At 40.5% G+C, this 21,877-nt stretch overlaps 1 protein-coding gene across 1 annotated transcript in view; it reads right to left on the reverse strand.

Annotated features, from left to right (window-relative positions):
* The window catches only part of SLC9A3 (solute carrier family 9 member A3), a gene marked incomplete at both ends in the record, with an annotated part of 190,805 nt that overhangs the window by 73,630 nt on the left and 95,298 nt on the right, over window positions 1-21,877 (reverse strand). Inside the window, 3 exons of the mRNA XM_083378999.1 lie at window positions 13,136-13,225; window positions 15,970-16,172; window positions 21,543-21,763. Of these exons, the coding sequence (XP_083235125.1) occupies window positions 13,136-13,225; window positions 15,970-16,172; window positions 21,543-21,763 (514 nt within the window). The remainder of the gene's footprint in view (window positions 1-13,135; window positions 13,226-15,969; window positions 16,173-21,542; window positions 21,764-21,877) is intronic.

Raw genomic sequence — 21,877 nt, forward strand, 5'->3', positions numbered from 1 at the left:
CTTGCAGGGTCGTGCCGAGGAGTTTAGCCAACATCTGTCGGACAAAATTGCTCGGATCCAGATCGGTTTGGACTCTGACTGGGCAGAGTCTGACGGTGAGGACATGGGCGGTCTTGGTGATGTTATCTGGGAGGAGTTCGATCCTGTGACTCTGGAAGATGTGTACAGGATCATGGGGAAGCTGAGTTCCACCACGTGTTTATTGGACCCATGCCCCTCCTGGCTGGTCTATGCGGCTCGGGAGGGGACACGAGGCAGGCTCCAGGCAGTGATAACTGCTTCTTTGAGTGAGGGTAGTTTTCCCACTGCCTTGAAGGAGGCGGTGGTGAGACCCCTCCTCAAGAAGCCTGCCCTGGACCCAGCTGTTTTAAACAACTATCGTCCGGTCTCCAACCTTCGCTTTCTTGCGAAGGTTGTTGAGAGAGTGGTGGCGCATCAGCTCCCTTTGTTCCTGGAGGAAGCTGATTATCTGGACCTGTACCAATCGGGCTTCAGGCCCGGGTACAGCACGGAGACGGCATTGGTCGCATTGGTGAATGATCTCTGGCGGGCTCAGGACAGGGGTTGCTCCTCTGTCCTAGTCCTGTTAGACCTCTCAGCGGCTTTTGATACCATCGACCATGGTATCTTACTGCGGCGTCTCAGGGGGTTGGGAGTGGGAGGCACTGTCTTGCAGTTGTTCTCCTCCTACCTCCTGGGACGTTTGCAATTGGTGTTGGCAGGAGGGCAGAGGTGGGCCTCAAGGCCTCTCATTTGTGGAGTTCCTCAGGGGTCGGTCCTCTCGCCTCTCCTGTTCAACATCTATATGAAGCCACTGGGTGAGATCATTCGTGGTTTTGGGGTTGGGTATCTTCAGTATGCTGATGATACCCAGATCTTCATCTCCACCCCAAACCACCCCAGTGATGCCCTCAATGTGATGTCCCGTTGCCTGGAGGCGGTTCAGGTCTGGATGGGGAGGAACAGGCTTCGGCTCAATCCCGACAAGACTGAATGGTTGTGCGTGTCGGCATCTCGGGAAATTCAGATTATTCCACCTTTAACTATGGGAGGTGAGCTATTACCCCCCGTAATAGGGCTCACAACTTAGGTGTCCTCCTAGATTCACAGCTCTCCTTGGAAAATCATATAGGAGCTGTGACTAGGGGGGCCTTTGCCCAGGTTCGCCTGGTGCGCCAGTTGCGGCCCTATCTGGACCAGGATGCCTTGCGTACAGTCACTCATGCGCTCATGACCTCTCATTTAGACTACTGCAATGCTCTCTACATGGGGCTGCCCTTGAGGACCACGCGGAGGCTTCAGCTGGTGCAGAATGCAGCCGTGCGAGTGGTGTTGGGGGTCTCCCGATACTCCCATGTAACACCTCTACTGCGCGAGCTGCATTGGCTTCCGGTTGCCCTCCGGGTGAGATTCAAGGTGCTGGTGATGACCTATAAAGCCCTAAATGGCATGGGTCCGGTTTACTTATGGGAGCACCTTCGTCCAGTGCACTCCCACAGAGAGGGCCTCCTCAGGGTGCTTTCGGTCAGAGTGTCGATTGGTAATCCCCAGGGGGAGGACGTTCTCTGTGGGCGGGCCAGACCTTTGGAACCGTTTACTGGTTGAGCTCTGGATGGCTCCTGACCTTCGCTCCTTCTGCCGTGACCTAAAAACCTATTTATTTGAATTAGCTGGCCTGGTCTGATGGTTTTGGGAATTTTAATATTAATTTTAATTAATTTTACTGTAATTGGGCTTAATATTTAATTCTATCTTAACTTTTGTACACTGTATTTTTATTGTATCTATTGCCCTGTACACCGCCCTGAGTCCTTTGGGAGAAGGGCGGTACAGAAATTAAATTATTATTATTATTATTATTATTATTATTATTATTATTATTATTATTATTATTATTATTATTATTATTATTATTATTGTTATTATTGTTGTTATTATTATTATTATTATTATTATTATTATTATTATTATTATTATTATTAATAACATAGAAGAAATTCCAAGAGAGAGAATGATCCAGTATCTGGAAGAAAATAACCCTTCAAACATTTCAGAAACCTGTAAAAGTATGCTAGAGGGAAAAATAACAGTGATGGAAATAACAGAGGCCATAAGAAGACAAAAAAATGAGAAAACACCAGGGCCAGATGGATTACCGGTGGAGTAATATAAAGCTTTACAAGATATACTAAGTGAACTGCTGAAAGATGTTTGCAATGAACTTTTGTTGGAGGCCAAACTTCCAAACACATGGAGAGAAGCAAATATTACCTTAATACCAAGAAAAGACTCAGGTTTGACACAGATAAAAAATTATAGACCAATATCGTTACTGAATGTGGATTATAAAATTTTTACTTCAATAATGGCAGAGAGACTGAAAAGTTCCTTAACTGAATTTATGCACTCAAACCAAAATGGCTTTTTGCCAAAGAGACAAATTAAAAATAATTTAAGAGTGATAATGGATGTATTGGAATATTATGAATTACACCCAGGGAAACAATTGGCACTAATATTTCTAGATGCCCTAAAGGCATTTGATAATGTTTCCTGGCAATTTATGATTCAATAATTACAAATAATGGACTTTGGACAGAACTTTACAAACACAATAAAAACAACATACAATAAACAAACTGCGAAAGTGATTGTGAATGGAGACTATACTGAGAACTTTGAGATAAGAAAAGGCACAAGGCAAGGATGTCCATTATCTCCATTGTTATTTATTTTCACTCTGGAAGTTTTAAATAGAAATATTAGACAAGATACAGAAATTAAAGGATTAGAAATAAAAAATGAAACATATAAATTACAAGCATTTGCTGATGACTTGGTATTTATTTCAGAAGAACCTTTGGAGATGATCCATAAAGTATTGGGAAAGATAGAAAGATAGAACAATATGGACAAATGGCAAAAATTTATATAAAATGTTTTATAGATGGCACTTGCTACCAGCAAGACTAGCAAAAATGTTCAAAAACATTTCAGATAGATGTTGGAAATTAAAACATAAGTCAGGCATTTATTATCATGTTTGGTGGACTTGTGACAAAGTAAAGAGTTATTGGAAAAAGATACATGCCTGGCTAGAAAAGGTGTTTGGAGAACATGTAGATTTTAAACCGGAACTTTTTTTATTAGCTATAATGCCAGAAAAGACTAACAAATAAAGCATATATTTGATTTTGCATGTCACAACAGTGGCAAGAATTATATTTGTGCAATACTGGAAAAATGAAGGAATACCATCAGATGAAATAATAATAAAAAATACTAGAATGCTCAGAGATGGATAGACTGACTATGAGACTGAAAGAAAAAGAAGAAACATAATATTATCAAACTTGGGACTTATTTTATTGATGGCTAAAGGAAAGAATAAAGTATTAGGAATTAAATATGTATTAGCAAATGTAAACTCAGACAGCACATTTGTTGAAAAGTTATTAGTGAATGTATGGGGAAAAAAACAATAAAAACTTTTACAAAAATAAATAAATAAATGATGCACAGCCAAAGAAGCAGACATGGTTCAGAAGTGGTTACAGCACAATGGATCACACCCATGTTGTTCAGCAAGTCACTGAAAGGCACAATGAGTACACCATGCCTCTATGCATGATATGCATTGACTATGAAAAGGCATTTGACTCTGTATTCGAGCAAACAATAAACATTGCATTGCTCAACCAAGGCATAGACACTGCTTACCTAAACTTACTACAATCAGTATATGAAAAAAAACATGGCAACAATTTGCCTTAATGATCTTAAAGTGGAAATTAAAATAGAACAAGGTGTATGGCAAGGTGATACAATATCACCTATCCTTTTCTCAGCCTGCCTTGAATAAGTATTTTGCAAACTAGACTGGGCAAAAGATGGAATAAAAATCAATGGTGCCTATTTAAATTACTTAAGATTTGAAGATAACATTGTTCTCTTTTAACAAGACTCAGAAGAGCTATAAAGACACATACAAGAGTTGCACAAAGCAGGAGAACCATTTGGTTTAAAAATAAACATGAAAAAGACTCAGGTTACATTTAATAAATTCACCAAAGAAAAATTGTTATATCTGGAAAAGCACTAGATATAGCAGATCACTACATATACCTTGGCCAATGGATCTCAACAGAAGGTGATACAATAAAGGAAATTGAATGGCATGTTAAATGTGGTTGGCAGGCATTCAGCAAGTTAAGCGTAATTTTCAAGAACAATCTACACCTATCCCTGGAGAGAAAAGTTTTCAATCAGTGTATGCTACCTGTTCTAACATATGCCAGCAATACATGGACTAACCTCACAATCGATACAAAGGCTATGAATGGCGCAAAGCCTTACGGAAAGATACCTGCTTGGCATCACAAGACAAGATAGAAAGACCTGCACATGCATTAGGGAACAAATGAAGGCATATGATATCATCAAGAGAGTAAAAGAATTGAAATGGAAATGGAACAGATGGCAGATGAACTAAGGCAGTCATAGAATGGATTCCTCTTGATAATCAGTGGAAAGACTTGCCTCCAGAAATTGTGGCACTCCATCATTGGAGTTTTTAAAGAAGAGATTGGACAGCCATTAGCCTGGAGTGGAATAAGGTTTCCTGCCTGAGCAGGGGATTGGACTAGAAGATCCTTAAGGTCTCTTTCAAATCTATTGTTCTGTATTTTATATGTATGTGTGTGTATTATTTTACAGTAAAGAAAATGTATACAGATAATTCTCACTTATTGACTGTCACATCTAGTGACCATATGATGGTCTAAGAAAAAGTTTTGCAAATTAGCCTTGCATTTACAGCTGAAGCTAGAGAAATGTCCTTTTGGCAGTGACCTTCACTCGCTGCTCTAGCTGGTACCACAAGTTTAAGAAGTTGCTCAAATCAGAGACTTACTCCTTTAGGATAAATATAACCACATCCAGAGCTAATGTTGGAATTGAGATGATTATTCACCAACAAATGGTAAGTTCATATAGCAAGGATTTAATTTCAGCTTGTCTTAACCTATCTAAACTCTCACAGTTTCCAGGCTAAATTATCCAATCCAAAATGTTTTTGTAATTATACAGTAAAAAAGGTAAAGGTTTCCCCTATCCAGTCATGTTTCACTTTAGGGTGGTGGTGCTTGGGTTTTTTATTGGTTTGTTTTAGTATTCTGGTTTTAACTTGGGCATTAATTTAATTATTTTTTAATGTTTGTATTGGTGTTTATATTTATGCCCTGTGAACCGCCCTGAGTCCCTTTGGGAGAAGGGCGGTATAAAAATCTCAATAAATTAAATTAAATTAAATCTCCGTTTCTTAGCCAAGGGAACCAATGTTGTCTGAAGACATTTTTGTGATCATGTGGCCAGCATGACTATACACAAGGCACATGGAACGCTGTTATCTTCCCTCTGAAGTGGTACTTATTTATCTACTCTTATTTGCATGCTTTCAAACTGCTAGGTGGGCAGGAGCTGGGCAAGTAACAGGAGCTCACTCAGTCATGCGGTGGTCAAGTCTTAAACCTAGGCTGTCAGCTTTTTTGCTGATAAATTCACTGTCTTTAGCCTCTGAGCCATTGTGACCCTCCTTATATACCGTATTAGGTAGGTGGAAAAACATTTATTCCTCCTCCACATTGGCAGAGAAACAAGATGTTCTGGAGGTTACTATAAATAAGCTTTTGCCAGATCTTCCTTAACTTCTTTTTAATCATACATTAAGGAGGTGGGAGGAATAATTATATTTACATTAAAATTGGTAGCAATATTTTCAATAGTTACTCCTTAAGAACCTATTTCAAATAATGTAACATGAAATAAAATTATTCTGATAACCAATTTCTAAGAAATTTCCATTTTTTCTATCATGCTAAGGAAATAAGAGCCTCATCTGCTTCCCTTCTGCTAAAAAGGTGTTTTATGTTTACATTAGATGAACTAGCAAACCTGCTGTGATTATTAAATTCATTTCATTCATTAAAAAAAACAAGATCCACGAACACCAGCTGACAAATGCCACAATCCCAAATCCTTAATCTTTACCCACACTGACACCTAATATCACCAGTTCGATTGGAGCAACACAAAAATTGTTGGCCATGCTACCACCTGCCATGCTCATGAGTTCATCAAAACCTGGCACTCCATAAGCAATTCCATCAATAGACGCATTGATCAACAATCAGCCTATGAACCCCTCAGAATCCAAATCAACTACACAGCCAACCAGAGACAGCACCGACCCTCAACCAACCTATGCAAGCCGCCCAACCCACACCTCACCTGATGTAACTATCACAAGACTCATCACAAGACTCTTACCGATGATTCACACCTGACTCATACCTGACCCATCACTTAGGGGGGCCAGCGGAGCATTTGGAGCTCCCTGCCGGGCTGGCTACCAGCCAGAAGAGCCCCGGAACAGGCGTCCTCAGGTTAGAGGAAGGAGGCTTGGGCTGTGGCATGCCTTGTGCAGCTGGGCACGGTGGGGCTGGACGTTTAGGAATAAGGGTGGGGATTACCTGGTCTACATACCTGGTTGTAGATGGGCTGCTGGACAGGGGGAGACAGACTGACATACACACATCCCTTGCAGGGTCGTGCCGAGGAATTTAGTCAACATCTGTCGGATAAAATCGCTCGGATTCGGACTGGTTTGGACTCCAACTGGGCAGAGTCTGGCGATCAGGACACGAGCGGTCTTGTCAATGTTACCTGGGAAGAGTTTGATTCTGTGACCCCTGATGAAGTGGACAGGATTATGGGGAGGCTGAGCTCCTCCACATGTTTGTTGGACCCGTGCCCTTCCTGGCTGGTTTATGCAGCTAGGGAGAGGACGCGAGGCTGGCTCCAGGCGGTTATATCTGCTTCTTTGAGTGAGGGTTATTTCCCCACTGTCTTGAAGGAGGCGGTGGTGAGACCTCTCCTCAAGAAGCCTGCCTTGGACCCAGCTGTATTGAACAACTTTCGTCCAGTCTCCAACCTTCGCTTTCTTGCGAAGGTTGTTGAGAGTGTGGTGGCGCATCAGCTCCCTCTGGTCCTGGATGAAGCGGATTATTTGGACCCCTACCAATCGGGTTTCAGGCCCGGGTACAGCACGGAGACGGCATTGGTCGCTCTGGTGAATGATCTCTGGAGGGCTCAGGACAGGGGATATTCCTCTGTCCTAGTCCTATTAGACCTCTCGGCGGCTTTCGATACCATCGACCATGGTATCTTGCTGCGGCGTCTCAGGGGATTGGGAGTGGGAGGCACAGTTCTTCGGTGGTTCTCCTCCTATCTCCTGGGACGTTCGCAGTCGGTGTTGGCAGGGGGGCAGAGATCGGCCCCTAGGTCTCTCGTTTGTGGAGTTCCTCAGGGGTCGGTTCTCTCGCCTCTCCTGTTCAACATCTATATGAAACCGCTGGGTGAGATCATTCGTGGTTTTGGAGTTGGGTATCATCAATATGCCGATGATACCCAACTTTTCTTTTCGACCCCAAACCACCCCAGTGATGTCCTCGCTGTGATGTCCCGTTGCCTGGAGGCGGTTCGGGTCTGGATGGGGAGGAACAGACTTCAGCTCAACCCTGACAAGACTGAGTGGCTGTGCATTCCGGCATCCCGGGACATTCAAAATGTTCCATCTCTTTCTATGGGGGGTGAGCTCTTACCCCCCGTCGATAGGGCTCGCAACTTGGGAGTCCTCCTAGATTCACGGCTTACCCTGGAAGATCATGTGGCGGCCGTGACTAGGGGGGCTTTCGCCCAGGTTCGCCTGGTGCGCCAGTTGCGGCCCTATCTGGACCGGGATGCCCTGTGCACGGTCACCCATGCGCTCGTGACCTCTCGCCTTGACTACTGTAATGCTCTCTACATGGGGCTTCCCTTGAAGACCACTCGGAGGCTCCAACTGGTACAGAATGCGGCCACGAGAGTTGTCTTGGGAGTTTCCCGGTACTCCCATGTTACACCTTTGCTCCGTGAGCTGCATTGGTTGCCAGTTGTCTTCCGGGTGAGGTTCAAGGTCTTGGTTATGATCTTCAAGTCCCTACATGGCATGGGTCCGGGTTACCTCGGGGACCACCTGCGGCCGGCGTCAACTCCCCTCCGCCCTGTGCGTTCCCACAGAGAGGGCCTCCTCAGGGTGCCTCCGGTCAGGGAATGCCGACTGGCGGCCCCCAGGGGGAGAGCCTTCTCTGTGGGTGCCCCGGCTTTGTGGAACCAACTGCCGGTGGAGCTCCGGATGGCATCAGACCTCCGAACTTTCCGTCGTGGCCTGAAGACCCATTTATTTGAATTAGCCGGTCTGGCCTGACGGGGGTTGGGTTTTAAATTGTTGTTTTAGAATAGTATTATTGTTTTTAACTGGGCACTGATTTAATCTTTGTTTTAACTTTTGTATAGTATTGTATTGTTATTTATATGCCCTGTGAACCGCCCTGAGTCCCTAGGGAGAAGGGCGGTATATAAATTAAATAAAACGTAAACGTAAATGTAAACGTAAACATGGGGTTGGTGTCTGGAGATAGCAGCAAACAGGGGAGGAGGGATAATATGGACACATGGGCAGATGTTGGTCTATGGATTGAGGGCGGAGCCCTATACCTGGCGTCTATGTAAGTGTTGGGAGCAATGTGCTACCAACGCTGACTTTGTGTTCACTTTATGTTCATTGGAGCTGAATAAAGCAACCTCTGTTTTGTCACACGTTCCTGCTGGAGATTTGTGTTTACTTCCATTTGAGGACATGTATTGACACTGAAGATGTTACCTAGCCTGATAATGAAATGTTCGGAAACCAGCCCACAAGTTTGAAGAATGAACCTTTACCCTCACCCTGTGCTACAGATATTCACCACAATTGCAATTATTAATTTCCTTCACACAAGAATCTGGTGAGAAATATATACTAATTTATTGCAGGGTTTTTTTTGGAGGGCTGGGGAAGCCTTCATATTAGCTCTACTATCTAATTTGATATATCTGAGATAGGAACTTTTCTTTCTGTAGCATGTGTATTTACCATTATTTCCCTTACTATTATTTTCCTCCATTTTGCAAGGGAACAAGAAGCATAAGAACTTCTCAACATTTTAAACATGAATATAAAATTAGAAGGTACACAGTTTATTTTATTTATTAAATTTTTATGCCACCCATCTCCCCTATAAGGTGACTCTAACTCAATGGTAGTACATTATTATTTAAAAGTAGCTTTCAGCAAGTTCTAAGTTCTTAACCAGGCACTTTGGCACCTGGCAGGTGGTACGCGACCATCCTAGACAAGTGTTGTGGGGAGGGGAATTTGCTGAAGTGATGTCAGTGCCGCACAAGCCTGACAGAGAGACAGCTGGAGCTGCAGGGCTGTTGGGGCTCGGAAGAAACCCCAAGATCGGTGTGCATGACTACAAGCTGATCAGCACTTCTCCAGGGCTGTCAAGGTTCAGCACTTCTGCAGGGCTGTCAGGGCTCAACCCAGGCTCAGTGCCGGGTTCCAGCTAATTGGCGCTTCTGGAAACAGCACATAGCTGGAGGTGAACCAAAGAGAAAAGGAGGAGGGGGAAGAGAGGAGAGATGTAAAAGGAGGTGTTGGTGGGAAAGGGAGAGGGAAAAAAAGACATTAGTGGGAAAGAGAAGGGGACAGAGAAAGAGAGACAGAGAAGCACAACCTTGAAGATAGGAATCAGCTGGAGGTGCACCAAAGAGAAAAGGAGGGGGGAGAGAGGAAAGGATTTAAAAGGAGGAGGTTTTGGTGGGAAAGGGAGAGGAAAGAAAAAGACAAGGGAAAAAAGCACAGCCTTGAGGAGAGGAATCAGCTTGAGGTGCACCAAAGAGAAAAGAGGGGAGAGAAGGGAGAGGATATAAAAAGAGGACATTTTGGCAGGAAAGGGAAAGGAAAAAAAAGAACGGGGGGGGGGGAAATGCAGCTTTGAGGAAAAGATTCAGCTGAAGGTGTACCGAAGAGAAAAGGAGGAGGGGGGACTTCCAGTTTTGTACCCATAGTGCATGGCCGTGTGAGAGTGGACCTTTGCTCCCCATGGTTAGTTTCATCCTGCCAGGGGGACCCTAGATGAGTCCAAAGTCACCCCGAAGAGGTGACCATGAAGGAGGGGTGCCCCGTTGATCACAAAGCAATGGCAATTGCTTCGTTTGATTCAGGGGAAGTGCTCCGAACCCGACAGCAGAAAGGCTAGCATGAGATCAGCGTCTAGCCCAGGGGTATCAAACTGCTGGCCTACGGGTCAGATGCATCATCTGGAAGCCGCGCCCACTCCATTGCTGGCAATAGCAAAACCATTTTGATACATTGCGTGATGTCACATGATGTTGTGAGTTTGACATGTCTGGTCTAGCCCAAGCTACTTGCAGCTGAAGTCTCAGAGCATGAAACTGAACATTGGTGAATAGTGTGTTTGGAATTGGTGACAGTACTGATCTTCTTTCTTCTATCTACTATCTAAATCCTTGAAAAGATCCCCAAAGCAAGAAAACCTCCAGAAGTGAAAGGAGGGGATTATATCCCCATTCCCTTACAAATGGAAGCGGCGAATTAATATTAAGAGATATACTAAAATTTGATTTAAAATACTACAGTCTGGACAAATCTAGGAACTAAAAAACTGTCAAGATTATACACTAAAGAATTTTTGATGGATTATTAAAATATATAACAAAAATAACTTTTTGATTGAAAAAAAACTGAAAAAAGAAATAACTGTTGACATCTAGTGGAGACTCAGAGAACAGAATACTAACTATAAGGACTCAGAAATTGGCAGAATCCCTAGAAACAAAGAAAAGCTGTTCCTTTGAATTGCAAATAACCTTGAAGACAACTGGGAGCAAAGGAAGAGCCACCTATAAGATTAAAAAGTGTCTGAAAGAAAAAACAACACCTGGACTGTTGCTTAAATCTAAGAACTGTTTATGGAAAAGAAAAAGTTTGGCTTTTTGGCTAATCTTTTAGAGAGATTCTACAAGAAGGATTTAAGGTGGCTTAACTCACTGATCTGTAATTTTGACTGACTGATAAATTGACTTTTGAATTAAAACATTAATAAAAGTTTATTTGAAGGGGGGGAGACAACATGGATATCATATACATCTCAAAAAATGACAGGACGCCACATTCAATATTTTCTCCTGATGGACTTAGCCTGGAAAATCAAGGGCCTTCAGGAGCAATACTTCAAGGCAAGATAAATACTTTCCAGGAGGAAATATATGCAATCTTAGGACAAATACAAATGATAATAGACTCAAACCACAAGGAAATTCAAAACAACTTTGAAGATTTAAATAAGCATATTTCCAATCTAAATCTTCAATTAAAAAACACCCAGGATATAACAATGAATGAACAAATAAATCAGATAACAGATTACAAATTAGAAGAGTATGATCAAATCGATGAAATAAAAAAGGAAAAGAATTACAATTTAAGAGAAACAGGAAAAATCTACAAGGTTCTGATACAACAAGAAAAATGGAATGGACTACAGAATTATCAGGAGAACCATCAAAGTTTGGGAGACAGAAAGTATTCATCTTACTTACTTCATCTTTTGTATGCTCAACAACATTTGTAAAAATATAGGAACTGCCAGGTAAGCAGATTACATCAACTTGGAAAATTACTTGGCAAAAGAAGAAGACCAGAGATACAAGAGATTTGACTTGCCCTACCAGATGGACTATTACATGAGTAAACATTTGTTTGAATATGGCTAAAAGAACAGAGAATTTTGAACATAAAGGGGCCTTACAACAAGAAGAATAAGAGATTTAAGTAATATAGTATGTTCTATAATATATGAAATGTAAAAATAGCAGGTTGATGTAACTTTTATTAATATAAGTGAAATATAAAATGATTAAAAAGGATGTTATATCTAGATATTATGAGGTAAAAAGTATAGTATTTTTATAATGCATGACTTTAAATATTGGGATGATGTACCTAAATGGGAAAATTTGGGCAGTTAGATGACTAATTTGAAGAAATTATGGCTGATAAGATTGGATTGAATTTAAGGGAAATTAACCATAAAAAATTATGAAAATATGATGCATGCTGAAGTAATGAAATGATGGTTATGAGAATAATATAAGTGGGAAAAATGTTATAGAGAGTTTTTTATTATTTGTATAAATATAAAAAATGCCTATATATAATCATTTATATATTGAAAATATTAAGAATTATATTTTGGCTAAGGTTGAAGAAGAAGAATACAAATGGGAGAAGAGAAGATCAAAGAAATATATCATTAATATATTAATTATGGAATTATTAAATTTAATCATTATTGATTGTTGATTAATTATTATTTTCCTTTTTTTCTTTTTAAAATATAAACCAAGACAATATGCTGTACACCAGGCACTGGAGAGTGTTATAGTTAAAACCAATAAAATATTTATATAAAAAGAAAAAAGAAAAGGAGCAGGGGGGAGAGAGGAGAGAATATAAAAGGAGGTGGTTTTGGCAGCAGAGGGAAAAAAACAACAGGGAAAGAGAAGGGGATGGGGAAGAAGCTGTGGCAGGAGAGCGCCGGAGGCAAGGAGGAAAAAGAGAGTAGAGGAAGAGAGGAAGAAGGGCCAACCAGCCAGCTGACCACCAAGGTAGTGGTGCATATTCATAAACATGGATAAATTCATCATACATTTGTCAGTGCAAAGGGAAAGTGATTCAGCGAAGAAACTGCCACCGAAGAAATTACAACTTCCTTTTTTAAAATGGTTTGTAACATTTTATTAGATTATAGAATAAAATACAAAAATACAAAAGCAAATAGTAGGACACAGTGGGGAGGAAGAAGCGGGGGAAGTGAGTGGGAGAAGGGAAAAAGGAAAGGCATTGACTTCCAACTTCCTCTATTGCAATAGAATGAAGCATTACCATCGAACCTCAACTTTTTGCTTTTCCATAACAGTATAAACTAGCCATTTCTATAACAACAAATGAATCTAATTAGTAAAATCCAAAATCCACCCCTCCTTTTTTTTAGTCATCAAATTTTTGACACCTTGTTAAGCACTAATGGTACTTGAATATTGTCATGTCCTAAAAGTGGCACAATCTGTGAAAAAGTTGAAAAACCCTGCCTTAAACTACATTTCTTTTGAACATAAATTAGCTTACCCTGCTATGGAGCTTCTCATTCAGTTTGGGTTCTCTGTGTTCACTTTTTTTCACTTTTAACCACTGCACTAAAGGCTTGATTGTTAAACCCTTTGAAGGAAAATGAACAAATTACCTTTGTTTTAATTTAAAAAAACATTACAAACTTAAAGGATATAAAAAAAGGAATGAAACATGTACATATCACTAAATAAAGATACTGATTTAGGTACTCTTTCACATATTGTCACACTTAATGTTAATATTCTTTCCTTATAAAATTAGAATACATAAACATCCTCATGTTTGGTCATTTGATGTTGATATAGTATTCTGGAAGCATTTTAAATGATACTTCTTTGCCCACAAGAAAATAGTTCTATATATTTCCTTGTTGGCAAAGCATATTTCATATTTTTTAAAGAATGTATATCATATTCTTTGCAGATAAACATGTCTTCACAGAATTTGCTATAATAATGTTGTAGTGTTTCTAATTAAAATCAATGGTTCATTATCATTGAAATTAGAACCCAATATTATAAAAACTGTGTTAAAGAATACTAAATAGCAAATTTCTTTTTGCAAGTAATGTTGAAATGGTTTGCTTTGCTTATATAACTCCCTTGAAACATGTATTTTTATTTATGACATGTAACTTGACTTACATGGTGAAAATGTATAATAGGATATCTTTATTTAAAATAGATACTTAGTTCATGGTTTTTTAATGGTCAGCTTTTCTCCCTCTATTTTTTTTAAATGGAAAAGTTATCTTCTGCTCTGGCAGTACAAAGCCTATTTTTAGGAAAATATACAACTGAACATAAAAGACATGAGACAAAAGTTTTAAAAGTCTGCATCTCAAAAGCCTTCATTTGCTGCTTTTCTTTGTAAATGCATGTAATATTTTGATTTGTTTTATAGAGTGGCAGATGATACTATTAACGTGGCACTACATCTTAAAATATCTTGAATCCCCAAGGATCTATGAAAGGGTCCCTTTTGTAGATTTCAGCTCGGCATTCAATACCAACTTTCCATAAATTCTTCTCTCTAAACCAGGGGTGTGAAACTGCTGGCTCGTGAGCCGGACGTGTCATGAGGAAACCGCGCCCACCCCATTGCCGGCAATGGAGAAAAAGTTCCGATATGTTGTGCAACGTCACGTGACATCATGAGTTTTACATGTCTGCTCTAAACTGACTTAGCTAGCTGTGCCTGACCACACGTAGGTGGATTACAAGCTTTCTAACAGATAGAAAGCAGCAGGTGAAGCTATGTGAAATCACACAGAATACCCATTCACTTAGCACAGGCACCTCTCAGGGCTGTGTGCTCTTTCCATTATTCTTTTCTCTCTAAGCAAAGACTTAGGATCTCAAAGGATCCTTTCTTAAAATACTGAAGTTTGCAGATGATACAGCAATCATTGGTCTCATTCAAGATAGTGATGAGTCTGCATACAGATGGGAGGCCTTGTGGTGCATCTGGAACAATCTGGAGCTGAACACACTTAAAACTGTAGATATGACAGTGGATTTTAGGAAGAGCCCTCCTATTCTACCATTACACAATACTAGTATCAACAATAGAGACCTTCAAGTTTCTGGGTTGTATAATCTCCCAGGACTTGAGATGGACACTTTATACTAGAACCATTATTAAACAAGCACAACAAAGAATGTACTTCCTGCATCATCTCAGAAAGCTCAGACTGACCAAGGAGTTGCTGATAACAGTTCCAAAGAGTAATTATTGAATCTCTCATTTGTACTTCTATAACTGTCTGGTTTGGTACAGCAACCAAACCGGACAGGTATAGACTTCAACAGATAGGACTTCAGGAAAAAAAATGCAACCAGCTTGCCTTCTGTTGAGGACCTGTGTACTGCATAAGCCAGAAACAGAGCTAAAAAAATATCTACACATCCAGGACATAAACTGTTTCAACTCCTCCCTCAGGATGCCACTATAGAGCACTGCAACAACTACATACAGTTGTTTCCCTCATGCTATCACTCTACTGAACACCTAATTCCACAGCTCTGTCTTATATCTAAGGATATTTAACCATGTAGTAGGGCTGTAATTATTATTCCTTTTCTCATATTTCCTATTACCTTCTACAGTTGGTATCTTATGATTATATTATTTTGTTGTGTGTTGTCTGTGTGAACACTGAGAGCTTATGCACCAGAAACAAATTCCATATCTGTGCAATCACACTTGGCCAATAAAGAATGTTGTGTTGTATATTGTGTTTTTTTACTCCTGAGACAGAACCCATATAGATATGTTTTATTCCTAAGACAGAAAACAGCATTCAAAGGGATCTTTCACACATTAGGCTAAAGACTACAAAAGGACATAACACACAATGCATATGTACAGGTAGTCCTTAACTTGCGATCACAATTGAGTCCAAAATTTCTGTTGCTAAGTGAGACAGTTGTTAAGTGAGTTTTGCCCATTTTATAATATTTCTTGCCACAGTTGTTAAGTGCAGTGGTTAAATGAATCACTGCAGTTGTTGTTAATAACAGACCTGTTAAGGTAATCTAGCTTCCCCATTGGCTTTGCTTATCAGAAGGTTGCAAAAAGTGATCACATGACACCAAGACATTCCAACTGTCATAAATATGAGTCAATTGCCGTGTGTGAATTTTGATCATGTGACCCTGAGAATGCTGCAAAAGCCGTGTGAAAAATGGTTATGTCACTTTTTAAAGTGCTGTTGTAACTCTGAATGGTCATTAAATGAACTGTTATAATTCAAGGGCTATCTGTACAACCTTTCACCCACTACGACAAGGATTTTTATTTTTTCTTCTAGGAAAAACTGAATTGAATACCTGGAATATCACAGTGAAAAATACAACTATGATAGTTGTGCTGACAAACAGGTTTTTATCTTGCACTTTGTTTTCATCCAAAAGTACGACTAAGGCAAAAGCAACAGCACCACGGAGACCGCCATATGACATTACTACTTGGTCTATTATTCCCAGCTGTACCATTCGATAGTGATTTAGAATCCAAGTCTGTAGAATTACACCTGCTTAAACAAATGTATCAGAGTAACAAAAATATCAGATTAACACACATTTCATTGGGAATTAGGAATTAGAGACAATGTGCCAAAAATCATAATGCAAAACTATTGCCAGAACACAAAGTGATACCTCCTTACCATTTGCTTTTCCTAACTGATATTAGAGTTTTCATCTGCATTAAACAATCTATTACATAGAATTGGTTATAATCACTGGCAATGAGTCACTGTCTTTTGTTGTTGTTGTTAGCTGCAAAGTCATGTCTGACCCATCGCGACCCCATGGACAATGTTCTTCCAGGCCTTCCTGTCCTCTACCATCTTCTGGAGTCCATTTAAGCTCATGCCTACTGCTTCAGTGACTACATCCAGCCACCTCATTCTCTGTCGTCCCCTTCTTCTATTGCCCTCAATCTTTCCCAGCATTAGGCTCCTCTCCAGTGAGCCCTTCCTTCTCATTAGGTGGCCAAAGTACTTGAGTTTCAACTTCAGGATCTGGCCTTCTAAAGAGCAGTCAGGGTTGATTACCTCTAGGACTGACTGGTTTGATCGCCTTGCAGTCCAAGGGACTCACAGGAGTCTTCTCCAACACCATAGTTCAAAGGCCTCAATTCTTTGGCAGTCAGCCTTTCTTATGGTCCAACTTTCACAGCCATACATTGCAACTGGGAAGACCATAGCTTTGACTATACGCACTTGTTGATAGGATGATGTCTCTGCTTTTTAGTGTGCTGTCTAGATTTGCCATGGCTTTCCTCTGCAGAAGCAAGCGTCTTTTAATTTTTTGGCTGCAGTCCCCATCTGCAGTGGGGAATTGCCAGGAATTGAGAGGGCTGGATGCCATGATCTTGGTTTTCTTAATGTTAAGTTTCAACCCAACTTTTGCACTCTCCTTCTTCACCCACAACAAGAGGCTCTTTAGTTCCTCTTCACTTTCTGCCATTAGAGTGGTATCATCTGCATATCTTAGGTTGTTGATATTTCTCCCGGCAATCTTAATTCCAACTTTTGATTCATCTAGCCCTGCCTTTCTTATGATGTGCTCTGCATATAAGTTAAATAGGCAGGGCAACAGTATACAGCCTTGCCGGACTCCTTTTCCAATTTTGAACCAATCAGTGGTTCCGTGTCCAGTTGCTTCTTGACCCGCATATAGGTTTCTCAAGAGACAAATAAGATGGTCTGGTATGCCCATCTCTTTAAGAACTTGCCAGTTTGTTCTGATCCACACAATCAAAGGCTTTAGCATAGTCAATGAAGCAGAAGTAGATGTTTTCTGGAACTCTCTAGCTTTCTCCATGATCCAGCGTATGTTGGCAATTTGATCTCTAGTTCCTCTACCTCTTCGAAATCCTGCCGATCCACATACTGCTGGAGTCTAGCTTGTAGGATTTTAAGCATAACTTTACTACCATGAGAAATGAGTGCAATGGTGTGATAGTCTGAACATTCTTTGGCACTGCCTTTCTTTGGAATTGGAATGTAAACTGATCTTTTCCAATCCTGTGGCCACTGTTGAGTTTTCCAAATTTGCTGGCAAATTGAGTGTAGCACTTTTACTGCAACGTCTTTAAAGATTTTGAATAGCTCAGCTGGAATACTGTCACCTCCACTAGCTTTGTTGTTGCTCAGCTTTTCTAAGGCCCACTTCACATCACATTCTAGGTTGTCTGGCTCAAGGTCAATGACCACCTCATCGTGGTTATCAGAGATGTTAAGCTTGTTCTTGTATAGTTCTTCTGTGTAATTTCTTCTTCTCTTCCTCTTCTTAATCTCTTCTGCCTCTGTTAGGTCCCTGCCCTTCTGGTCCTTTATCGTGCCCATCTTTGCATGAAACATTCCCTTCATATCTCCAATTTTCTTGAAAAGATCTCTGGTCCTCCCTATTCTATTGTTTTCTTCTATTTCTTTGCACTGTTCATTTTAAAAGGTATTCTTATCTCTTCTAGCTAGCATTCAATTAGGTGTAACTTTCTTTTTCTCCCTTGCCTTTTGCTTCCCTCCTTTCCTCAGCTATTGGCAAAGCTTCCTCAGATAGCCATTTTGCTTTCTTGCATTTCTCTTTCTTTGGGATGGTTTTAGTTGCTACCTCTTGTACAATGTTGCAAACCTCTGTCCATAGTTCTTCAGGTACTCTGTATATCAGATCTAATTCCTTAAATCTATTTGTACCTCTACTGTATATTCAACAGGGATATGATTTAATTTATACCTGAGTGGCCTAGTGCTTTCCCCTACTTTCTTCAGTTAAGCCTAAACTTTGCAACGAGAAGCTCATGGTCTGAGCCACAGTCAGCTCCTGGTCTTGTTTTTACTGACTGTATAGAGCTTCTCCATCTTTGGCTGCAGAGCACATAGTCAATCTGATTTCTGTGTTGACCATCTGGTGATGTCCATGTATAGAGCCATCTCTTGGGTTGTTGGAAAAAGGTGTTTGCTATGACCATCGTATTCTTTTGACAAAATTCTATCAACCTGTGCCCTGCTTCATTTTGTACTCCAAGGCCAAACTTGCCTGTTATTCCAGTTATCTTTTGGCTTCCTACTTTAGCATTCCAATCCCCCATGATGATAAGGACATTGTTTTTTGGTGTTAGTTCTATAAGGTGCTGTAGGGCTTCATAGAACCGGTCAATTTCATCCTCTTCAGCACTGGTGGTTGGGGCATAGACTTGGACTAGTGTGATATTGAATGGTTTGCCTTGGATTCGAACTGAGATCATTCTGTCATTTTGGGAATTGTATCCCAGTATTGCTTTTCCTACTCTTTTATTGACTATGAAGGCTACTCCATTTCTTCTGAGGGATTCTTGCCCGCAGTAGTATACCTGATGGTCATCTGAATTAAATTCACCCATTCCTGTCCATTTTAGTTCACTGATTCCTAAGATGTCGATGTTCAGTCTTGTCATCTCTTGTTTGACCACGTCCAGCTTGCCTTGATTCATGGATCTTACATTCCAGATTCCTATGGAGAAAAATCTTTACAGCATCAGACTTTCCTTTCACCACCAGACACATCCACAGCTGAGCGTCCTTTCGGCTTTGGCCCAGTCGCTTCATTCTTTCTGGCGCTACTAGTACTAGCCCTCTGCTCTTTCCCAGTAGCATATTGGACACCTTCCAACCTGAGGGGCTCATCTTCCAGCGTCATATTGTTTTGCCTTTTGGTACTGTCCATAGGGTTTTCATGGCAAAAATACTGGAGTGGGTCGCCATTTCCTTCTCCAGTGGATCACATTTTGTCAGATGTGACTCTGCTATGACCTGTCCGTCTTGGGTGGCCCTGCACAGCATAGCTCATAGCTTCACTGAATTACGCAAGCCCCTTCACCACGACAAGGCAGTAATCCATGAAGGGGAATCTTTTTACCTTTAAATTACAGCAACTAATTTAAAAATTGATTGTCCCCACTGTAAATTTGTTGATATTAATTGCATTAATTCCATTAATATGATGAAAGCTAATCAGCATATTAAAATTGGTGTTTTGAACATATAAATGATTTTATAATACTTTTAATCAATATCAAAAAATATATTGACTAAAAGTATTATAAAATCATCAATGCTTTATATAGAGCAGTCTAGAGCAGTCTAGAGCAGGTGTCCCCAACCCCTGGTCCGTGGACCAGTACTGGGCAGCAGCATCCCAGCAACCAGTCCACACAAACAAGCAAAGCCCCATCTGTGGGATGCAGGCAGCACACAAAACCACACCCCTTCCACTCTGTGGAAATACCTCTCTCCACATAACCGGTCCCTGGTGCCCAAAAGGTTGGGGACCTCTGGTCTAGAGTCATAGGATTTTGGAAGTTACTCATCAGTAGCCTAACTCTAAAGTAACACCAGCTGCCTGCAATTAGTGCAGGTTTGCATCCCACCAGGCTCAAGGTTGACTCAGCCTTCCATCCTTCCGAGGTAGGTAAAATGAGGACCCAGATTGTTGGGGGCAATTAAGCTGACTTTGTAATAATGCCGCTTTGGGGTGTGTGTGTGAAAGCCCTAATAAGCAGGCATATACATAGAATGAAGGCTACTGCTAAGTTTGTAAGCCGCCCTGAGTCTTCGGAGAAGGGCGGGATATAAATGGAATTAAAATAAAATAAAAAATAAATAAATAAAGTAGGCAGAAGTCAGCTTGATCTTCAACTGCTTACTATGAAATGTACAAAAACTACAGTAACTACTTTTGAATCATTACCACCAAACTTCAAAGCAAGCATAATATTAATTCCCTCTGTTTGACAAGGAACTTTATTTTCTACAGAACAAAGGAAAATACCCTCACAGTGTTATGAGAGTAGTGAATTCAATACTGTGTCTTCATGCTACAATAACAATGTGCATTGTTATTTTTCTTATCCAGATCTCCTAAATAATAAAAAAGCAACATTTGAAATCACTTATGCAGAAAATACAGCCCTTGTAAAAGAGTCAACTCACCGCCTGGAACAAGTAGTCATTTTCCCTCCTCAGATCCAGATTTTTACTGCTGCATGGGAAGGAGGGTTAAAACAGACCCACCCTCTCTTTAATTGGACAGTCTTTTATAAGGCAAATGAAAGCAAGCATGTTTGTGGGTGTGCTAAGGAAGTATGCTGGAAAGACAGTAGAGACTCAGGAAAGACACCAACCCAAAGGGAAGTGCCTCAGCAGTAGTCTTCAGGCAGCATGGAAAAATCAGGTGTGGAACTGCAAGACTGTTGAGAGGCAAAGCTGAGAGACAGGGAAGTAAGAGAACTTGATTAGCCTGTGAACCTAAACAAGCCTGTGGTGTGCTGCAGCCCAAATGCAAAGCTTTACAAATTTGCTCTAGAAACAGAAGACTTTGAATATGTGGGGAGGGGTGTTTTCAAAACTATAAAAGATTGAAAAGGGTTTTCACATGGAAAAAGTTTGAGATTGAGAAGAGTTGAAGAGTTCTTGATTGAGCCCTATTTCTGGCTCAGTCTTTGCTTCCTGAGCAGAGTTTGCTATCTCTCTGGCAGGGAAGGCAGGGTCTGAATGGATCAGGGGAATTGGAGGCCAGAATAAACTCACTTCCCTTCTCTTTCCCATCAATGCTTGTAATAGGAAGTGATGAGACAGGAAAGTAGAAGTATGTAATAATCCCTGAACACTTCCTTGTGAAGGGAATATGCTGCACCTGTTTTGGCCAGTAGGGCCAAACTTTATCTACAAGCTAGCTAAATGCAAAACATATTACTGTTTTGTAGGCAGAGTACCATACATTTGAACACAGAACAAACAGTTATAACAAATTAATCCTGTCCTGCCAGAGCAGCAAATGTTCCAGGGACAGAACATAGTCTTGTCTATCCCATATTAAGAAAGTACTAATATTAACAAAGATAAAACCAATTCTCTTACCAATGATTCTATAGATAGAGATGAAAACCAATGTCAGGAGTATGAAAGCAGTGTTCCAAGTCCAAATTTTAGGGTTAACAGCAGAAATTCCCAGGAACATAAAAATAATAGTTTCGGCACCACTTGCTAACATTTTCATGGAGTACCTCACGGTGGTAGAAGATTGGTCTGAAATATTTGCTTTGACATATTTCTGACAGCAGATACCACAGAATGTTATCCTGGAAAAATACAGTGAACATATTAGTCATATATCCTTGTGATCCTTTCTTCTAAATTGTAATTTTTATTAAACTAATATGAAGTATGAAGAAATAAATAAATATATCTGATGA

The sequence above is a fragment of the Vipera ursinii genome (genome assembly GCF_947247035.1).
Source record: "Vipera ursinii genome assembly, chromosome: Z".
Taxonomy (NCBI): domain Eukaryota; kingdom Metazoa; phylum Chordata; class Lepidosauria; order Squamata; family Viperidae; genus Vipera; species Vipera ursinii.